At 33.7% G+C, this 21,241-nt stretch overlaps 2 protein-coding genes across 4 annotated transcripts in view; one reads left to right on the top strand and one right to left on the bottom strand.

Annotated features, from left to right (window-relative positions):
• Window positions 1–10,422, top strand: part of LOC117241929 (fibrillin-1-like) — a 235,120-nt gene extending 224,698 nt beyond the window's left edge. Inside the window, exon 23 of the mRNA XM_033508215.1 lies at window positions 8,637–10,422. Within this exon, the coding sequence (XP_033364106.1) occupies window positions 8,637–8,791 (155 nt within the window). The 3' untranslated portion in view covers window positions 8,792–10,422. The remainder of the gene's footprint in view (window positions 1–8,636) is intronic.
• An 8,395-nt stretch (window positions 10,423–18,817) lies between these two features.
• LOC117241930 overlaps window positions 18,818–21,241 on the bottom strand; it is a 91,542-nt gene continuing 89,118 nt past the window's right edge. For all 3 annotated transcript variants that reach the window (XM_033508218.1, XM_033508217.1, XM_033508216.1), the window contains one exon: window positions 18,818–19,328. In XM_033508218.1, coding sequence (XP_033364109.1) covers window positions 19,218–19,328 — 111 coding nt within the window. In that variant the 3' untranslated portion in view covers window positions 18,818–19,217. The remainder of the gene's footprint in view (window positions 19,329–21,241) is intronic.

Here is a 21,241-nt window from a genome sequence, read left to right on the forward strand (position 1 = left end):
CCACAGTACATGCTCAGCTAGCCTGAAGACCCGTTACAAATCTTAAGGTTTTGTTAACTAAAGTCCTTCAAACAGTCTTTGTCCCAACTACGGGAAGATAGGAGAAATCTATTTTTTTCATGAGCGACGCTTCCCACTAGCAACCTTCCCTCAAGGGCGGTTAGCGTCCTTCTCTAACCATCAACATGGAAATTGACCAATTAACAGCAACGTCAATTTCCTTCACTTTCTGAACGAAAGCTTTTCTCGACGAATTCGATGATCTCGTGTCTTTAGACACACCCCATCATAGTTTTCCTCTGCAGCATCATCGTGACGGAAAGTCATTGTCTCTCGTGAGGTCTCATTAGCGAGTTACATAGCGTCTTTACGCTCGGTGAATATTTTTCACGTTTGAACAAAGAGCTAGTTTAGTAATACTTGTACCGTAGACAAGTAAATCGAGTCCGACTTAGGCTTTGGAAGAAAGTACATTTATTATCCCGCTGACCGCGGATTCGTTTCCGAACCTAAGACCATTGTCATTAGTGTCTAATCACCGCGGTTACTTGTCAATTCTGCAATATCCACAGTTGTACTAATAATCATATTTGTACTAGTAAATATCTTCTCTATCGCATAACAACAATGCTTACTTGTCAATTCTGCAATATCCACACTTGTACTAATAATCATATTTGTACTAGTAAATATCTTCTCCATTGCATAACAACAATGTCTAATCCAAATGAAGATTCGTTACACGCCCCTAACCCTAACCATAATGTGAACCCGACATATATTTACATGTACTAATTGTAAGATGAAGAATTTCTATCTCTTATGTTAACAAATATATGGGTACGTGTATATTTTTGGTGAAAAAATTTGTATTTTTCAAAATGCTGTAAAATGAAGTATCTTTCATACATTGTCGTAATATATTTCAAGTTATATTTATTCTAATGTATTTACATAGTACACTATATTAATATAATTCATTAATACATAATGTTAACATAATCGTACTGAATAAAATATTGATAGAGATGATTACCTTTATAAACAAGATTAAAAAAATTAAGTTTCTAAATATATCAAGAGCAGAAACATTTTGTTCAATATTATAGTGAACAGTATAAATTAATTTTGTACATGTAATACAAAAAATGTAGCGACCCGAAAAATAGTCACCGGAGTACTTTTACAACATTGTGCTTTTTAAAAGAAAAATAGAAGAGATAAATGTATTCTATAACACATAGATACATTTAGTTTATCACAGGCAACCAATCATTTTTCAATTGCAGTACGATCTACATACATAGTACTTTATATATTCCCTCCGATATTCATGAACACCAGTTTTTTGAAAACCTGTTACGCCGGATTCGCATACTAGCATCAATGGCAGCGTTCTAAAAAACATTTAAATCCAGCTAAAAAATTTTAGAATCAAACCTATCGGATATTATACAAAAGTTATGTTACCAGCAAACGACGCTAGAAGGGTTCGACTCGATACATATTACTATCTCTAAATATAAATAAAATCGAATTTTAGTAAAATAATTCTTTTTTACCTATATTCTTCTGTAGATTTTATATCTATATACGGATATAATTCCATTCATATTCCATTCGTATTCATACAAACGAAGCTTTCTATTTCATGAGATATTAAATATCTTATCTCGATATTAAATAGATTTCGAACAATAATATTTTATTGAACTCATGTTTCTAATATCGTATCTCATTAATCTTTGTTCGTTTGCAAAAATTATTAGGTTATTCACCAGGATCTTCTCGCGCAATAATTTACTAACTAATGATATTAGTGAATTGACAAATTACACGTTGTAGGTTATAAACTTGTCTTACGCAATTTACAAGCTTACGTGAGATAGGATAATCAGATAACTTGTAATTTATAAAATTCAATTTTGCTAATAACCAAACTTGTTGGTACTAAGTAAGGGAATTTATTACTGTTGATAAGGGCTATGTTTTATATCACACTGTGAAGATTAAAGCATACCGTTAAGGTATAAAATATCATAAGTGTGCAGCTTGATAATAACTCGCATAACATACATATTTACACACATAATCAAAAATTCTTTTGGTGAGAATTTATCGGTTCGATATTCGTGTACAAATTCCATTCTTTGCGAATTAACGATACGAGTCTCGTTAAACGATTCTAACTGTTTTAGTGATTTATGTGTCGTTGACAGTCATCGTGTTAACGACGAGCCTATTAATAATGCATAGCAAAGAAAGAGAACGGTGTCGAGGGAAGATCTGGAGGTCGAGACATAAACTGCCAAGAAGATGGTCACGATTGTGTGTGCTTACGCGTGCACGTGAGCCAACTTTCCACGATGACACCCACTTGCGGAAGACGATCAGCTCACGGCTCTTCGTATCTCGATACCGTCTGCAATCTCGTTTAAGCTTTACGACACGGCACTTAACGTTCAGGCTGCCCCTGCGATTTTCTTTCCGTGGCTCCCAAGGGGTTCGTGGCCGCAAGCGAATTTCTTCTTGCCAAGCAAATATTCGATGCTCTGACGTAAACGGAGAAAGTGAAGATAATCGACGATGAGCTTTTTACTTTCAAGCGATAAAAAATGAACACTTTTAGGTTTCACAGTTGAATCCTTTATCTGTGAATGTATATCTCTCTATAGTTTTTGTAATCCTTTCTTCACCATGGTTTCGTAATTATTTTCTTGAAACTGTAAAACTTGTTCTTTGTCCTATAACATATTAACATTTGTAACATATTATATAACATATTTGTTACATATTACATATTACATCTGTAACATATTATGTAGTATGTTACGTGTACGTACGTAGCATGTGAAAATATGAATCACTATTGATATGCATAAATTTTCGTTTCAATCTTATGCTACAATATTTCTTACAATGTTGAAACCCTCTTTGTTCGTTGAGTCAAAACGAAGAATGAAACGCACGAGCTCTAGAACCGCAGCATTTTTTTTATTTAGTTGTTTACATTCACAATTTGTCCGATTTGGACATTTGGTAGAATTTTTTGGCTGAAATATATGTACATGATTTCTCCTAGAACATTAAATATATTTCGCCTAAAACGAGGACGAGAAATTTCAACGATCGTAAATTTAAAAATTAATGTACCGTTAAAAATCACGGTTGACCGGAAACATGTTCTATATAACAACGTGTAATATTCAGAGTTAAGTTCATACGAAACAATAACTCAAAAGATACGAACTGGTATAGTAACAAGGCCGATGACGATTAAGAAAGCGTGCTTTGAGAGTCGGATGATTTGATTAATATTCGCGCGCGCGAGCGCGTTTACGGAAATCGTGGAACAGCTGATTTATATCCCTGTGTCCGCTTCAGAATTTCGCTTCAGAAGAGCTTACCATCGTGCCATTAAGGATATTCGGGTCACGCGACTTCTTGCCGCCGCATCACGTCGGCATTGTCATCGCAATCGTCTCACGGCGATGATCTGGCAATATTGTAGTTTTGATTTTCAAACCGAAAATCGCACGTTTTTCATTGATTACGATAAGAACAAGAATGATAACAAACAAGGTATTTTGAACAAGTCCGTTTGAAGATCACATGAGGAAAATATAATTTTTGTGGATTAATTGGTAAAAATAATAGAATAGTAATTAAATAATAATAATTAAATATTTGATAAAAATAAATATTTCTCAAAGTCTAAAAATAGTCGATTCTGAATAGGACAAAATGAGAAAATTAGAAATATATGCCATTAGCAGGTTACAAAATAATGGAAAATCCAAAGTAATTAATTTACGAGCTAAAAGTAAAAGTAATTATATGTTCATTAAGTATATGTATTGTATTTAATTGTTGCTCGACAATTTCATTTCCGTAAGTACATATTAGGTCGAAAAATAGGTGGAACGATCGATTATTTTCATTGTACGTTGCATAATGCCGTTAATTGCAAGTGCACCCGCGAAACGAATCACTAACATGTGTTCATGAGAGAGCGTGCACCACATTTTATCGGCCATCTAAAATTCTGTGCAGTAAATAATTCTAACACCAATGAAACCGATGAAATAAAATTTGGAGCGCAATGATAATGTACAATGTACAGAACACTATTCCAGTAAATATTTTAAATTTCATAAAAAGGATTACGTTACAGCCAAAAATGACTTACTTTCGTTTGGAAAACCATTCTTTTATTTATAGCGCGAAGCTACAATTTTTTTTTTTTAATCTATATCGTGTTGATATTTGTGTAACATTTTTATATAACCGTAAAAAAATGATAGCGTATATTTTTTCAAATTTTTATTAAATTTGTATAACACTTTTATATAACCGTGAAAAAATAGATAACGTGTATTTTCCTAAATTTTTATTAAAATATCAAAATCAAGCATTTTCGTCCATTTTTCATTTTGCATTATATGATTAGACTTTTGAAACCTGTCTATAATTTTACATTCCCTTGTTCAGTTACGCTATTCTCACGGTTTTCAAGAATTCAGTCGCTACAAAGTGGGGGAATTTGAAGACCTTTGAGTTTTAACATGCACGGAAAATTTTTTCGTCCAGACGTAACAAAATTGGAGGGTGTCGAAACAGAAAAAAGATGAATTTCCAATTCTCCAAAATAGGAGAAATATTGTGCTCTTGTTATAAATGTATTTCTCATAAATCTTCAATAATTTTTGCTACTAGTAATTAATTAATTAATTAACTTTATTGTTTTTATGAATATTATATAGCGCTGTGTAAAATAGTATTTAATATAATTTATTTTGCTTTTTGCATTTTCAGACAAATGTAAAAAAATAATTAGTAACAATAAAATTAATTAATAATAATGATAATACTAAAAATAATGTATCTAAACTTGCGAGTAATATTGCACATAATTTGACATAATTTTTTATATAAAATAGCAAAGAAAAAGCTGGGAAATGAAAAGTAAAAAATTTCAAGAAATATCCTCGCATCCTTTCTTCTCTTTATTTCCCTACATATTTTACGGGACACTCTGGACAAACTAATTTACAATGGCAGTACATTCCTCTAAGTGTAACAACAGTAGCAAGAAGTTAATATCCTACGCGTTCATAAGCTGGTACTGATCTCACCTTCGATAACGGAACTGTTATCTGTTTCTAGCATCTGTAGCGAGTAGTACAGAGTTAACTAACTACATCTGGAAATCTTCTAAAGTACTAAAATACACTAAAATAACAAAATATAAACATTAAAAAGAATCCAAATTGTAACTTTTTAACAAACATTAGAATCAATTATATTACACTCCATCAGCATTCGCTCAAAAGTTTGGAGCGTCCTTTGCTTTTTGACTGGTACAAACTTTTTTGTATATTTCTTTGAGAAATGAAAATACACGATAATCACGAAAATAATCACGATTATAAAAAAATAAATAATGCAATACTATGAATAAAGTTTCTTTTTAAGGACATTGTTGAAATTATCGTTTATCTTTTAGCGAATATTTCGTTTCACTTGTTCAATTGTCAAAAGTGAAAATCTTTCTGTAACATTAAAAGCTGAAGTTTCTTTGATGTTTCACTTTGTTTTTCGAACTTCGTAAATATAAGTTGTACTCGTATTTCACGATAGAAACAACAAAAAAGAATGAAAGGTAGAGAAACAGTGGAGAAACAAAACATTGATGGCCGTATCTGGCGAGAATAAATCAGTAAAAGAAGGATTTAGGTATCTGCTTGAATTACGGACGCCAGTGGTTAATCGGATATCGATCGACGTTTAATGATTTACAATCAGAAAAAAGCAAGTCATCGAACGACGGAACGTGCTTTTTTCGTTTGTTTATATGTTCGTTTTCGACAAGTTGTTCCGATACGAAATCGATGTTTTGACAAATGACGAGGCATTTTACATTTATGATAGAAATTTTAACAAATCGCTGTTGGATTGCTGCAAAGGCAGTAATTATTTAACGACGACGATTTATAAGAACTATCGAGATTCGTATGTGTAAACCTTATTCAGGTAAAAGCGATTAAATTCTCAATAAATCTTGAGTATAATGGTAATTGGCTCCTTTTTATAAAGTTTTGCTAAGTATATTTCTATTTTTGTACTCTGGAAAATTAAACAACCGTAAGTATTAAAAAATATAGGCAATATCGTTGTATTTACGATAAAATATTTCTGTACATTTTCGCTTTATTTTATTTAGGAGTAAACGTTTTCCGTTTTCAGGTTATTGAAGGACATAACGAGTGGAATACTTAGTAAATATTTTATAGAAGCTGTTAATGTTTCGTCAATTTCTGTTAACTGTACTCTGGTAATATTAAGCAATTGCGAAGCTTGCAAGGCTTAAATATAATCACTTAAATAATAATAATAATATCGGTATACATATTGTGATATATTGAAATTTGAAATTACATTGAATCTAATTAATGAGGTTTAGATGATAAATTAGTAGTAAACACTATGATAAACTTTCGAAAAATGAACCACTTTTCGAGAAAGGAAGAAATTAGCTTTAATTTAATTCGAGATAATTAGTTGGGTAAAATACGTAAAAGTGATTATCAAACTTTGAAGTAATATTAATTTTCCTGAAACTTAAAATCTCATTTGCACTTCTCGAAGTACTTAAAATGATCTGTTGGGATAACTATTCGTCAGTAACGTGAATATCATGATCTGAATATTTCAGATGTGCAGTATCGCAGAAAGAGTAAAATATGCTACATTTTAATCCAGGATACGGCAGTCTTATGTATCATCTTCCAAATATCCAAGTAATTGTTTAAAAACTTACAAAACTAAATTTATCGTTTCATAACGATTAAATTCCTTGAAATCTGCAACGAGTTCGAAGCAGATCTTCAACATTGACACTCGTCCACGTTCCAACCCGATTACATCGCGTCTCACTGTGACATGGTAATCACCGTATGACACGCATTGGGTCATCTAAGAAAGAATTCCAGTAGCTTGATCCCGCGACGATAGACATTCCGTTCTACTTATTCGCAACCACACGATAAGCAACGCTTGCTTGTATATACACGTATACACAAGACACTTCTAGTTGAGCGAACACTAGAAACTGTCTGAAGCTTGACGAGACAATACAATATCCACTTCCTGCTGCAGCAATTGGCCGTTCAGATCGCTCCACGTTACGATGACTATCAATGAGTTAGTTTATCACGTTGCTCGTTTGTCGATCAATAGGTTTGCTAATGGTCTGTCCGTAAGTGCTCAGCTGAAAATTTGATCAGCAATTTCCAACGCGTATTTATTCTCTACCTTGTTTTTAGGTACTATTTTAATTTCGTGTGTACGATAAAATATAACAACGAAGAGATTTATTAAAATTTATTAAAAATAAAATAAAATAAAAGTCGAATAAATATAATTTAATACAATAACAAAGAAATTTCTTAACATTTCTATTCTATTTTAAAAGAAAAAACGCAAAAGATATATTGTCTTATAAAGGAAAATTACGTACAATGTGTCAGATACGCTGAAAATTCAGAAGCACCGATTTACATACGTAAATTTCGCTAGAGCCCGTAGTAGCGCCCTAAAAGCGTCGGCGGAGAAGTGTCCTTGACTGGTCAGATTTATTGTCCTGCCTTATGCTTCATTTTTTTTTTACCTCTTTCTTTTCGACAAATTTAAATACTCACCTTCCTGGTTAAGATTAAGGTTGCCCTCCCGATTCAGATCAAAGTCGAGAGTTGGGTTTAGGAAGGTCATCGGATGTTAAAATCAATTAAATTAATTGTCCGAATGGTTCAATTTGTGAATGTATTCACTGCAGCAACCTCGTTGAAATTACAGGCCCAATTTAATAAGTGAATTGGTGACATTTCATCGAAGTTCGTTGTTTCGCTATTTTTTTGTAACGATTTTTGCAATCGCAACAACTTCTTGACACAACCTCCTTTTTGTTAAAAATCTATTCTACAATTAGGCATTATGGTTAAAAAGAAATTGTTTGTATTTTCAAACTAGAATAAATGATTCATGTTTTTATAGACTAAGCAACACAATATTTTTATTATCATCTCTTATACAAAGCAACAAATACAGAAATAACAAGAAAAATAGAACTCCGTCTATACAAACCTACCAGTGGACAAGTTGGATCATATAACAAGGTCATTCGCATGATAGGAGTCCGTCTGTTTTCCCTCACCACCTATAACTTTTCTTTAAGATAATAGTTCATTTTGTGTTCATATAAGAGAATTCTACGATACATTTACATTTAAACAGATAATAAAGTTGCAAACTTGTACCGACTGCAAAGTATGTTCCACTGTTTACATCTTATTGTTGAACATTCATATAAGTAGATTGATGCTCGACGCTAGTTCCAGATGATAGCGGATCAGCTAGGATTCAATTAATCAGACACTATTAAAATTTCATTCGCATAAACGGAGTTTACATAAACGGAGTTTCATTGCGATACTGTGTTGAAATAGTTCGAATAACTGTATCTTAACGTGGAAATGGTAGTAGAGTGGGGGAAGCTCTGCGAGCCGCGACCTTGACTCGGCTAATATCGACTCAGACCATAGACCAACTGAGACTAACCCAGATAATTTTGTTCACAGATCGACACGCGAGACAATATCAGCTTCAGCAGTTGCGCGAGCAACAGCAGCGGCATTCTTCGAGGACTGACCACGTAGTATCTTCACCAACGACTCATTATGGCAGAGGCCGTGTCGAGACGAGAATATTACCGCGGCGTAAATGTTGCGTATAAGAAGATCGATTGTTTGCCAACGAAACACGCAATAACCGAAAGTAATTTAACTGTAAAAGAACGGCCGGTCTGCGGCTCGCACATAAATTATGTCAAGAGTTCCTCTCACCGAAGGAGTAAAGCAGCAAGGCAGAAAAGGTAGAGAAGGCTACTAGTTCGTTCCTCGCTTTAATTAAGTCTAATTTAAAGTCGGTTGATTTCGCGAGGCGCACGACCGGTCCGCCACTTCCATTCAGTGGATCGACAGTGTTCCGATGAGTATTTCCTTTCCTCACCAAACGAGTCTTGAGTGAACGGTGATCTTTGGTTTTTAACCCTTCGCGCTGATAGATTGCGTTGTAGCAGGAAGTTAAAAGTGAACGTTCGTGCTTGAAACGGATCAAATTTAAGGAGATTAAAGGATTGAGTGGTATTGATTAGGTAATAGTATTCTCTTCTTCTTTCTCTTTAATTTTCTTTCTTTGTATTTTCCTGAAGTAAGGTAGAATTTTATTTAACTGAATCCAGGTACTTTGTATCTTAGTATCTTAAAGATATTATTTATGTTCTATACCATGGATGTAACGTCTTCGTATCATAACATATAATATCAGTTGCCCTGATGCTTCCTTGATTTATCAATGAGATTAAAGTATTATGCTTATAATATCTATTTAATGAATTCTTACTTGTTTCTTGCAAATTTGATATTCAGTATTGTAGTTTGAACTAATTTCGTGAAAAATCATCTATTAGCTTTAATTTACAAAGTCTCTTTCAGTAGACTTTTATTCTCATTTTAAACAACTGTGTTTTTAACTGAGGATATTTAAGAAATTCTACATTTAAAAAGAGAGAAGACGAACTTACTTTAATTTCCATTATATTTTTTTAAGGAGATATTCTTCACGAGCTACTTGCAATTAGTCCTGCACCGACTTATACTGTTAACCTACTTCTCAGACAACTCCAAATTTAATTAAAATTTATAATATCTTATTTGTTGTACTGGAAAAATGTTCTAAAAGATGTTTTCGAACGACTAAAACGACTAAAAAACTAAAAAAAATTCTTTCCCAAGTATTTTCAACAAAATTCCCATTCTTCTGTTTTTTAATTACGACATGTAATATCCTGCTTATTTATTTTTAATGCCATTGTTATTTTATTCCATTTTTCTTTCTTAATCAGTTTAATCTCACGAACTGAAGGGTTAATCCAGAAAGATCACGAATCTCAAAGCATCGTACGAACAATGCATCGCTCTAGATTCTACACTGTATATTCGTAAATCTACACGCTGCACGTAGATTTATTACGACTACATAATTATTTTGAAACAATTACTGCCATCCAGCACTGCCTTTTACAAATTGTAATTAATAATAAGTTCTTAAAGCCAGGAAAAAGAAAGAGAGTGAGCTCAGTAGAGGAATTTCAGAGGTGTTTCTTTTTCACTATGTCTTTTTTTTTTAATCTTTCTTTCTTGTTCTTTGTAATATACATATATATACATACATGTATTCGATACATAAATTTTATACATTTATTTTATCGTAATGTCGTTAGGATTACGTTACTCTTTAACAATGATATGCGAGTGGCGTGGAGGGGTATCAATAAATAATAAACGAAACTTCGCATACATTAAATCGTTTCATTGTGTTCTTTCTCTTTTATCCTTTTTTTTTCTCAGTTACAATACTTAAATATAACGCAATCTAGTTTTCCCCTTAGTGTGTTAACTTCCGTTCCATCGACGTCGTCGATCACGGAGCAATCGTATCCTCGTTTGGAAAAGAGACAAAAAGTGCGCATATCGAACGCGAACCGCAGTTTCGATTGCCGCGGAGAGGAACATTTGGTGCAGTGCTACTCGATGATTTATTGATTTCGCTGCAGAGAGGTAATAGGCGTATTTTTTTCTGTTTCTCCTCGTTTTGAAGAAAAAGAAGAGAGGTATTTTTTTACGACTCTATTGACTTAGCGATCAAAAAGCGTTTTTTATTCCAATGTGTTTTACAACTTTGTTAATTTTGTAACAAAAAAGTGTTTTGTAACTTTGCAGATTTAGTAAATTTCGAGATAAATTTATAAATCAATGCTCGTAACACTGTCACTTTTCTATACTTTCCAATTTTGGAGTTGATCAATATGGCTTGAGAGTGGTTCATTTCTGGCAAATTTACCGAGATATACGTTTAATGGGCGTATAACTCGACAATAGACATGGCCTAATGCGATCAATACCCTTAATGATAGCCAATTATTCCATCAACCATACACAGCGTTGTTCGCCACCTTTTATGGACAGTATGTACTTACATTACAATTAGAAAGGGATTGCACCACAGAAGTAGCGTCATCCAGAAACACCGTGATCACGTCATTGGTGAAGTAGCGCGATATGTATGCGAGGTGTGAAATACAATTGAAATACTCGCAGCAAGAAGATAGATGAGGATATCTTTATTAATGGATGTGAAACTGGTGGTAATTGAAACGTAGGTTCTGTAGGAAGATTATTAAAGACTTCTTTATTGGTGGGCTGAAAGTTTTAACGTTTCATTTGGTATACTTAGTTATCGATTACTGACCGAAATAATTATTGTTGTTGTATATATTTCGTTACGGTAGTTGTATGGTAAATTCATATATACAAGATATTTTGTAAATGACGGTACAATCAGATATGAAATGATTTTACGTAAAAAATTATGTCGAACATGTGGAATAAAATTTATTCATATGACGTTTCGCTTTTTAGAAAAGCTTTTAAATCTTGATAATATATCTCTCCAACCAACTGTTTTTTTTAGAACTTCCTTTAATTATACCATCAGTTACAAAATATTTTGTATAATATATATGATGATGAAGAATCGAAAAAATAGGAAAGATAGACGTATAAAAACAAGAACAAACAGCGTAAAATACTGACGAACAATAAGTAGAGCCACCGATATTAACCACCTCTTGAGATATATACACTCTCGCCACTTATTATGCCGGTTTTCGTTCTTAATAGCCTATTGTCTAACAGCGCGGTTGTGAAGTATTCAGTACCTTCGCGACAATGTTATTCAGGAAAACAGGAATCTGGCGATGACAGAAGCATCGTCTGGAACTACACCGTATATACGATGGTTATACATTAATATACGTAAATCTGGTTCACGTGAACGCGAAAGCGTAGCTTGCACCAAGGGATTACCTGCTCGTGACGTAGATACATGAAAATTTCCTCGTAAAATATTTAGGATATACTGCGAAGTATTGCACGGCTATACTCACTGTTACCGATTAATTTTGGATAGTCTGTTGAAATCCAATATACAAGATACCTTATCCAAATGTCCAAAATAGAAAACATTACGGTTTGAAAATGATCTAGTTGAAGATTGGAGAAAAAATCTCGTAAGGCAGAATTAAACGACCTCGAATTGTAAGTTTTTTGGTGGATGAGTCGTTTTTATACGCAGTGCAGGCAATGTACCGCTGTAGTGAAATCCAATTATCCTAATTATATTGATAAAATTTGAAACAAATCTGAAAATATACGTATACAGAAATTATTTTAAAGAAATGAAGGACCAAAATTTTATTTCTTAGAAAATATTGTTCTAAATCCAAATATCATTTTATCGATTATCTATTCCATTTTTCCATCCTATTTGTTATTATTGAATTTATTAAAATGTCTATTATGTCTCTATATTATGAAGAAACTTATATATAAATGTATATACATCACATAAATGTACGAATAATGCACATAGGTGTAAAAAGTTTTTTTTATATAATTATATTTATATATCTAATAATATCTTATATTAATTTCCATTGTTTATTTTGTCACAATAAACAAAAATTTTGAGGCGGGCTGTTTTTCTTGGAATAAGTTAAAATATAGTAGTAATAGTATTACAGTATAATAAAATTTAGTTATGAGAAAGAAAATACATTTGGTTAGGCTCCGTGATCATCGACGATCGTTCATGATGGAAACAAAAGAAAAAAGATCTTCTAACTGTTTTCTCCTGACTCGTTTTTATTATTTCGTTCTAAAAATTACGGCTTCGAACGCAGTCAGCGCTTATCGATATAATTGAAGGTATCACAAACTTTTGATGACCTCTAATTACATTTACCATATATTGTCCCTATGCTTATTAATTAATTAAAGTGATTTAATCAATAATCTCGATTATTATACTCCTCGTTCCATGCTTTGATCGAGGTTCAACAGGGTGATTTAACCCTCAAAGTGGAACATCGCGATGGTATGTAGGTAATTGAAGCGTTTGAATATTTTATACTTTATAAAGAAAGTTAAATTCAAATTTGAAAGTTTTCATAAAGTTAATTTCGAACAGATTTCGGAGACGGTGGAATACATTTTACACTTGAAAATTTAACGTACTTTTCTTAACGCGTAATTTACATATTCTTTAATTTAAAAGATCTTAAAATATCATATGATACTTTCCAAAATGTAAATCATTTACAAATCTTGTAACAATTTCTTTGGTACCATAAACGTTATGAATTTCCATATTTTTTCGATTAACCTACTTTCATTTTAATCGAATTTGTAAAATACAATATGCATATATATTGCCTCCCCAAAACCGCAAATTGCTATAACATGAAAATTACGTTTGTACCAAATCTCCATTTACTTTATTACACGATGTAATTTTCTAGATTTATCTGTCATCAAACATATCTAACCTTTTTCAGTAAGAAAATTTTTGCAATGAGATTATAAAAAGATGAAGCTTATATAATTTTTTCCAAAAATGTCCAACATGCTTCTGTCAAAATGCCACGATATTCCAGTTGAAGAATTAATCACCTTCTTCCAAAACTTCTTCCCATTCTCACGAAATCATCATTCTTCATACTAAATTTGAAATTTCTCTACCCAGCTACCAAATAGTCCCTTTTCTCGCACGTTCTTACATCTTTAAGATCGACGTCGCCGACATTTGATCGCTTGGAATTCATTGCTCACGCGTGAACATCACATCTAACACGCTAACCTCGCTCCAATCGATGATACCGCTCGTCGAGCACAAATGACACGGTGTACACGAAAAGATCTGGCCCTTCAATTTTTCACGTTTCCAACTAATTGATAGTTTGGATGCGCCTTCCACCTGCCTCGGAAGGGTACCGAGGTACGGAGGATTAATATCTCGTCGACTTTTAATGACGATTTCATAATACGTTTCCTGGAAATCGTTTATGCACGGATCTCGAACAGTGATTACGTGGAACAGTTCGAGTTAAAGGAGCACTCTGATCTAAACGACCCTCTTTAAGTAAACTCTGACACATTTACCTCTTTTTACTAATTCCGTTAATATTTTTAATCTTGTCATGGCCGAAATCATACAGATCAAACAACTAAATTTCATAAAAAGATAGTAGCTCTTTTATTTATCATATGGATCTTAAATATAACAAAATAAAGCTATAATTCAATCAAAATCACCTATTATCGGTTTGTCTGAAAGAAAAAATGAAGTTCGAACTTGGGTGCTAGTCGCTTTAAAGAGATACGTCAAAAAGGTTTTGAAGCAACTATAGTCTTTAAATTTTCAGAAATAGTAGGAATTTCTCCTTTGTAGTTTACGCATACACTTTCATATAGTCCCAATTATGTACAAAAAATAGGAAATCGAATTTTCGGTTTTTCTATACTAAAATAGCCCTTTAAATGCAAGTACTTGCACGTAGTTTACGTGCGTACTGTTTTATCATACTCTCTACGATTACAAGCCTCGAGCGCTCCTTTTTATAAAAACCCGTTGCAAATCAAAGTCGAGGAGCTTTGAAATATATAACGAGATTGTTTCGAGAGAAACATTTCGTTATTTATAAAGTTGAATAGTAGACGCAAATTGTAATATTACAAGAAATTTTATATCTAATATAATCTTGAAGAGATATTTATAAATTAATTATTAATTAATTATATTCAGAATAAAGTATAACTACTTACATTTTATAACTTACTTTTCTTGAAGTACGATGATAAAAAAAAATATCATACATTTAATATAAATTCTTTTGATTATATACGATAAGAGCATAACATAAACATAAGGACTGTTTTTTGATAAATTTTTCGTTTAATAATCTAGGAGTATACTTTATACAATAATTATCCCCTATTATGTATCGGTAACAATTAATTAGCGAAGGAATAAATAATTCGATTAACATAATAAATAGTGGTAAATTCCAAACAAACAATACATAGTATAACATCTTTTAGCTTGGCAATGTGCTTATCGCTGATTACACGGATAACAATCGCGTTATTTATTTCGAACTCATGACTGTAAAATCAACAAAATGTAGCACTAGGTGCTTTTACTCTGATAAATTCTTACAGATATGGGAAAAAATTTATTACTATAAAATGTATCGGATGTAAATTAAAAATGGGATTTTACAACATATAAGAAAAGATTACTATCGATATATGGATTCATTTTTAATTTGTAATTTCTAATCTTTTATTTTATTTTAAATTTTCAAATTTTCCATTTTCATTGTTAATGATTTCTCATTTTAATCATACAGCACGTAGGTTTACGTATTTGTTGATCGTTATTTTATTAATTACGACGCAATACTATAGTATTAAATTATTTTGTTAACAATTAATAACTATTGAAAGTATAATATTAATTTATAAAAAAATATATAACATGTAATTTATGTAACAATTTGTGACAAAATAGTGCATACTACGTGTAGGTATTACGAACAACATATCAGAAAAAGATCGTACAAACAAATAGCGATGCAAATACGAATCCCCTCGACGTCTTTGCAATAATAAAATTAAATATCATGATATTCGAAAAAGACAACGAAAAATCACGAATATATTTGTTTTACGGTCGTTTAGCAGAAACTTTACGTACTAATGGAAAATATGGGTTTTAAAGAATTATAGAAACATATTTGTGAAATTGAATTAAACGATATTAATCCTGGAATACTGAGTGCTTTTAAAAATGAAAATATTAAAAGTCATATGCAGAGTGTAATTAATAATGACAAATATTTTAAAAATTGGAAAATTTAAATTACACGTAATCACAATCTGCACGGAACAAAAATATTTTGTAAATCAGTAAAAAGAATGAATAACTTATTGTCCGATAAAGTGCTTAAATGAAAAATGAATGTACTATAAAGTTACAAATAAAATACAAATATGCAACCCCATAGCAAAATATTATTGATCAAACGTAATAATACGAGATTGACTAAAAATATTTACCTTTTACGAATATAAAATTTTCTTAAAACAAAATCAAATCAGATACATGTTCTTAAAACAAAAGAGAAAGTAAAGATCGCTTAACAGAACAGACATTTTTATTTATGTTATTAGTATCAAGAAACGGAAGTGAACAAAACAGATATATACAATAATTTTATTTAATTTTTCACATCAAAGTCTCGATATCTTTCTCAGTTTTACAGTAAACATATAATATTATTGCGTTTGATCAAAACCATTCTGTCAGGGATCGTAGTTGATTGAAAACTAGAAACGTACGAAACAAGATGCGATCCATAACGTTCAAAAATATTCCAATCGAAACGTAAAGCGCGGCCGCGGAAACTGATTAAAAGACGTTTCGTTTTATCCGTTAATCGCGGTTCTCGGTCCAATAGAACGCATAATTCGCGCACACTCGATTCGACGGGCTTTGACGTAACCTGGGAACTTTGCAATTTCCATAAATCTGTTTCGTTTTCCGATCGGCGTGCGGGCGACCAGCCGAAGACCGCCCTTTAACACACTCTCTCCCTCTCTTTCTCTCTCTCTCTCTCTGCTGAACGGGATTAAAACTATCGTTGTTCCGGCTTGTCAGCTGCAAGCCGCGTGAAAACACACTCGACGAGGCGTCCAATTTCAAAATTAATCGCGACCGGCTTCGTTTAACCGACACGGACATTGTCCGTCCCTGGCGAAATTTTAATCGACGATCGACGATTAACACGGAAACTCCGCGTGAGGCTGAAACGGGGAGAGGTGGAGGGTCAACTGGAGTTTCGTTGTATGCGGATCGAACCTCGTTTCGTTCGACAAATTCGCGATCGTTGTACCGTGAAAAGAAACGAACGTAAAATCGCCGCGTCCGCTGCAATGCGTGTTTCGACCAGGTCCTGGTAATCGGCGAAACTCGTTCGACCAACGACAACGCACGCTCGATTCCAGATTTGCATAGAACTCCCGATAGATTTCCCTGCTCTTTGCCGTCTACGGATCTACGGATCGCGGATAAATCGCCCTTTGTTCCGCTCTTGGCTGTACTTCCGAAAGACACCGATAACAGATCGGGATGAGATTTGCTGGATAACACGGGGTAAGATATTAGATCTGAAATATAAAATCCTAGCTTTGAGAAATTAGACGTTCGGAAGATACATGTCCTTATATGTAATAGATCTTCGCTGCTATAGGCGCAATGTTGGGTAATCAGTATAACGATGTAAGCATGAATGAGGAATAAATATATCATTAAAGTAAAAATAGGTGATAGGAAAAACGGCCAGTCTCCTTTAAAGAGAGATGTCGGTATATGTTTGGCTTGAGATTGAGTGTTTTTGTGGTAAAAATGTTGTCACTAGATCAATTACAGTGGCTATGAAAACTATTAGCGTCGCACTGTATTTATTACAACATTTACGTACTAATTAGTCAGTGCAAATATATTAAATTTCGTATCATTTACTTTCACACGACCATAAAAATTTGATGTTATGAAAGTAAGATGTGGAAATTGATAAAAAACGCTTTATTGGCAAATAAGGATACGTGCTAATACTTTTTGTACATATGATTTCTCGGAGTTAGGATTTTATATTTCACATTTACTATCTCGTCCAATAATATCCGCCAAATTTCATCACGATTAACCGTCGGTGCCATTCGGAATATAATATCCCCGCTCTTTCCTGCTTCTTTTCCCTTTTGTCCTTGGTTTATCGCGTATGCTGGTCACGCAACCATCACTTGTAATTTTGTTCGAACCGACAAGTAGCAGCGAGGAGAGTGGCTTGAGTATTTCCTCGAATTTCTAGATCTCCTAGATGGTGTGTCGATCGTGATCGTAATCGTGATCGTGGTATGTAATAAGTGAATCGAGCCTCCTGGTGGAGGTCGAAGGATTGATCTAGGGCCTAGATTCTAGACGATTTGCTGCAGGGTACACCGTGTGCGGGCCACGATAGATCGGAACGTGAAAGAAACGCGAGAAAGAAAAGACGAGAGTGCAATGGCGAAACCTGTGGATCGTTCCGAACCATGAAAAGTCAATCGTGATGATCGACGAGACATCTTACTCGAATGGAATACCTCGAATACTACATGTTACGCGTGTGTATATGTGGTGATAATTACAAAAATGAGCTACACTCACTGTTGTTGTTGGGGATTCTCTTGTTTAAATGCAGATTATAGCACGTATACGTATAAGTATTTCGTACAAAATCTTGTAAAAATCTCAAAGTAAAAATCCTATTCTTTGGGAGATTAAGAAATGACCTCGAATTTATTATTATTAATATACTATAATAAAAGTAACAACGTAAATGTTATACCATTTAGAATATCAAGTAAGAAAAAGGGTAATAATCGTCAATTTTCTACGGATAAATTTGAAGCTAAATTAAACTAAATGAAGTTTAACAGATTAATTAAATACAAATTGTCATACATACGTATACATAAAGTATTTCGTACAAAAATCTCAAGGCAAATTTCCACTATTTACGTAATTAAGAAATGACTTCAATTCTAATATTAATGATATACTAGAATAAAAATAATAACGCATAAATTATACGACTTAGAATATCAAACAATGACAAGTATAATAATTATCAATTTGCCGAAAATGAATTTAAAACACCGAACTAAATAAAGTTTAAGAGAATAATACCCATTATATTGTTTTTTTAACTATCATCAGCAAATGTAAAGTAAAAGCAAGCGTAAGAGCTCTTTTCCAAGCTCAGTGAAAAAAGACAAGGGAGAAACATTTCTCGAAACATTCTCCAAAATTAAATTATCTTTGAATTCCATTCAAAAGGACGATTTCCAACAAGCCCTTTTCAGTATTCAAACCAAGAGATTTCCATCTCCGTGTACACGCACTCGCGTGTGTATCAACGAGTACCACGAGAAGATATCCGTGTCTCATCCGCGTTTAACCTTCCGGATAAAACGGAATCCATTACGCACGCGGAGGGAACGTTGCACGAGTCCAGAGCATTTCCATTTATATTACCTTATCGTTATTCTTCCGGTCCGCTACCTTTGCCCCCCTTTCATCTGGATTCCTTTTTCTCCGTCGTTCCTCCTCCTTCCTCGTTCTCGCGCTCACTTGATCGCTAAAGAATTCGCGACTCACTCCTGACGTAGGACCACGGTGAACACGCACTTGCTTGACCAACCTGCTTCATCGCTCGCCTCGTACTCTACTCTATGACCACCGACGTCGAAACGCCGGCCTGGACTCTGAAACGACAAAAATGTACGTCGAATGATGAGTATCGCATAGCAGAAAATCGTGGATAATTTATGTTACGATACAATTAATAAAATGGATAAAGAAGTACAGGGTAGTTTGTAATTTATGGTACAAATAGGGTTAGAAAGATAGAATTGAAACTAAGAGGAAAACTAAGAGTAATCAAATTGCATTGGAGATCTCGTTTTCGAGAAATTCGAATTTCAAAATTTGACTAGTACTTATACGTAAGTATATGTTAAAAATGGATTTAGCGAAACTTGTCGCCTTCAAAGTTCTGGAACAAAATTAGCCTCTACAAGACCGTAATAAAACCTGTCTGGACCTACGGAATCCAACTATGGGGAACAGCAACAACTCCAACATTGAAATACTTCAACGCTTCCAATCGAAAACGCTAAGATCCCTAATTGATGCACCTTGGTATGTTACCAACGAAACAATACACCGCGACCTCAAGATACCCACAGTCAAAGAGGAAATAGCAAAATATAGCGACAGATATAGCAAAAGAGTCAACAAACACCGAAATCCCCTAATCAATGGACTACTTGATACGACAGACCAGATTCGCAGGCTGAAGAGGCACTACCCGCTAGACCTAAACGACAGATTCAACTAGTATTATTAATTAAGCAATTAAGTAACGTCTACTTATTTACAATACTTACGTACAAATTATACTTATCTATAACAAGTATTAACTTATTATAAATAATTAGCCATGTTACTGCGCCACGCCAGAAAAACTACTGAAAATTCTCAACGCGAGAATTGATCGTAATTTTAATAAATAATAAAAAAAAAATGTTCTAGAGTAAGTGCCGTGTGGTCTCTCACAGTCCGCTTACCAAAAGGGGCCAGGTCCTTTCCACAAAGTCTCTATTCTTTGGTAATACGACGTCGGATCGCTTGCCACCTGTAAACTATCTCACGCGTCTTCTAAACAGTCACATCACTGACACTTTATAGCTCGGCGACTTGGAGTCTTGACCGACTCCTCGGCCCACACATAAATTATCGTAAGGCTAAATAGCGGCGTGCTATCCTAATCATTGCATTGACACGATGGTCCGTCGTTGCTAACATATATTAGCCCTTACTTTCCTAATCTGTGGAAGCTAGCAGAGATCATAATGTTACCTAAACCAGGAAAAAACCCACACCAAACTACATCTTACAGACCAATATCACTATTTCCTGTGTTTTCCAAAATACTAGAGAAAATAATATACGAACGCCTAAAACCAACGATAGAGAAAGAAAAATTAATACTAGATCACCAATTTGGATACAGAAACAAACACTCCGCGATAAAGCAAACGCACAGGCTTGTCAACGAAATTTTTACTAGCGATAGAAAAGAAACAATACTGTACAGCCTTCTTCATGGACATTGAGGAAGCATTTGACAAAGTGAACCATGAAAGCCTCTTGCAAACAATCAAAAATCTCCCCGGAACAAATCCACTACTTACTCAAATCATACCTAAGCAACAGAACCTTTGTAGTAAAAATAAAGGATGTAGGAGATCGGTTGAAAATAAAAAAAACCGTGTACGTCATCCTTCTGTGGTTCATTTACATTTAAGAGCGCCTATGTGACTAAAGTCACCTAGTTCTTACAGAGATATGAGAAAAACAACAAACAACGTTAGAGCAGAAGGACGGTTTCGTGTTTCAAGGAGGGATGATCGAGAGGTCAGAGTATGCGAGTCAAAAAGTGAGTGTGTTGCAAGAGTCAGAGTTGATCGAGACATCGAAGAGTAGAGTTGAGAGAGTTGATCGAGACATCGAAGAGTAGAGTTGAGAGAATTGATCGAGTTGTCAGTGTTGCAGAGTTGTTAGAGTTGCTAGCGAGAGAGTGTGTTAGATTCGTTGTAACGAGAGTTGCCAAATA

This window comes from Bombus vosnesenskii, unplaced genomic scaffold (assembly GCF_011952255.1).
Source record: "Bombus vosnesenskii isolate JDL3184/JDL3185 unplaced genomic scaffold, Bvos_JDL3184-5_v1.1 scf7180000016262, whole genome shotgun sequence".
Lineage (NCBI taxonomy): Eukaryota > Metazoa > Arthropoda > Insecta > Hymenoptera > Apidae > Bombus > Bombus vosnesenskii.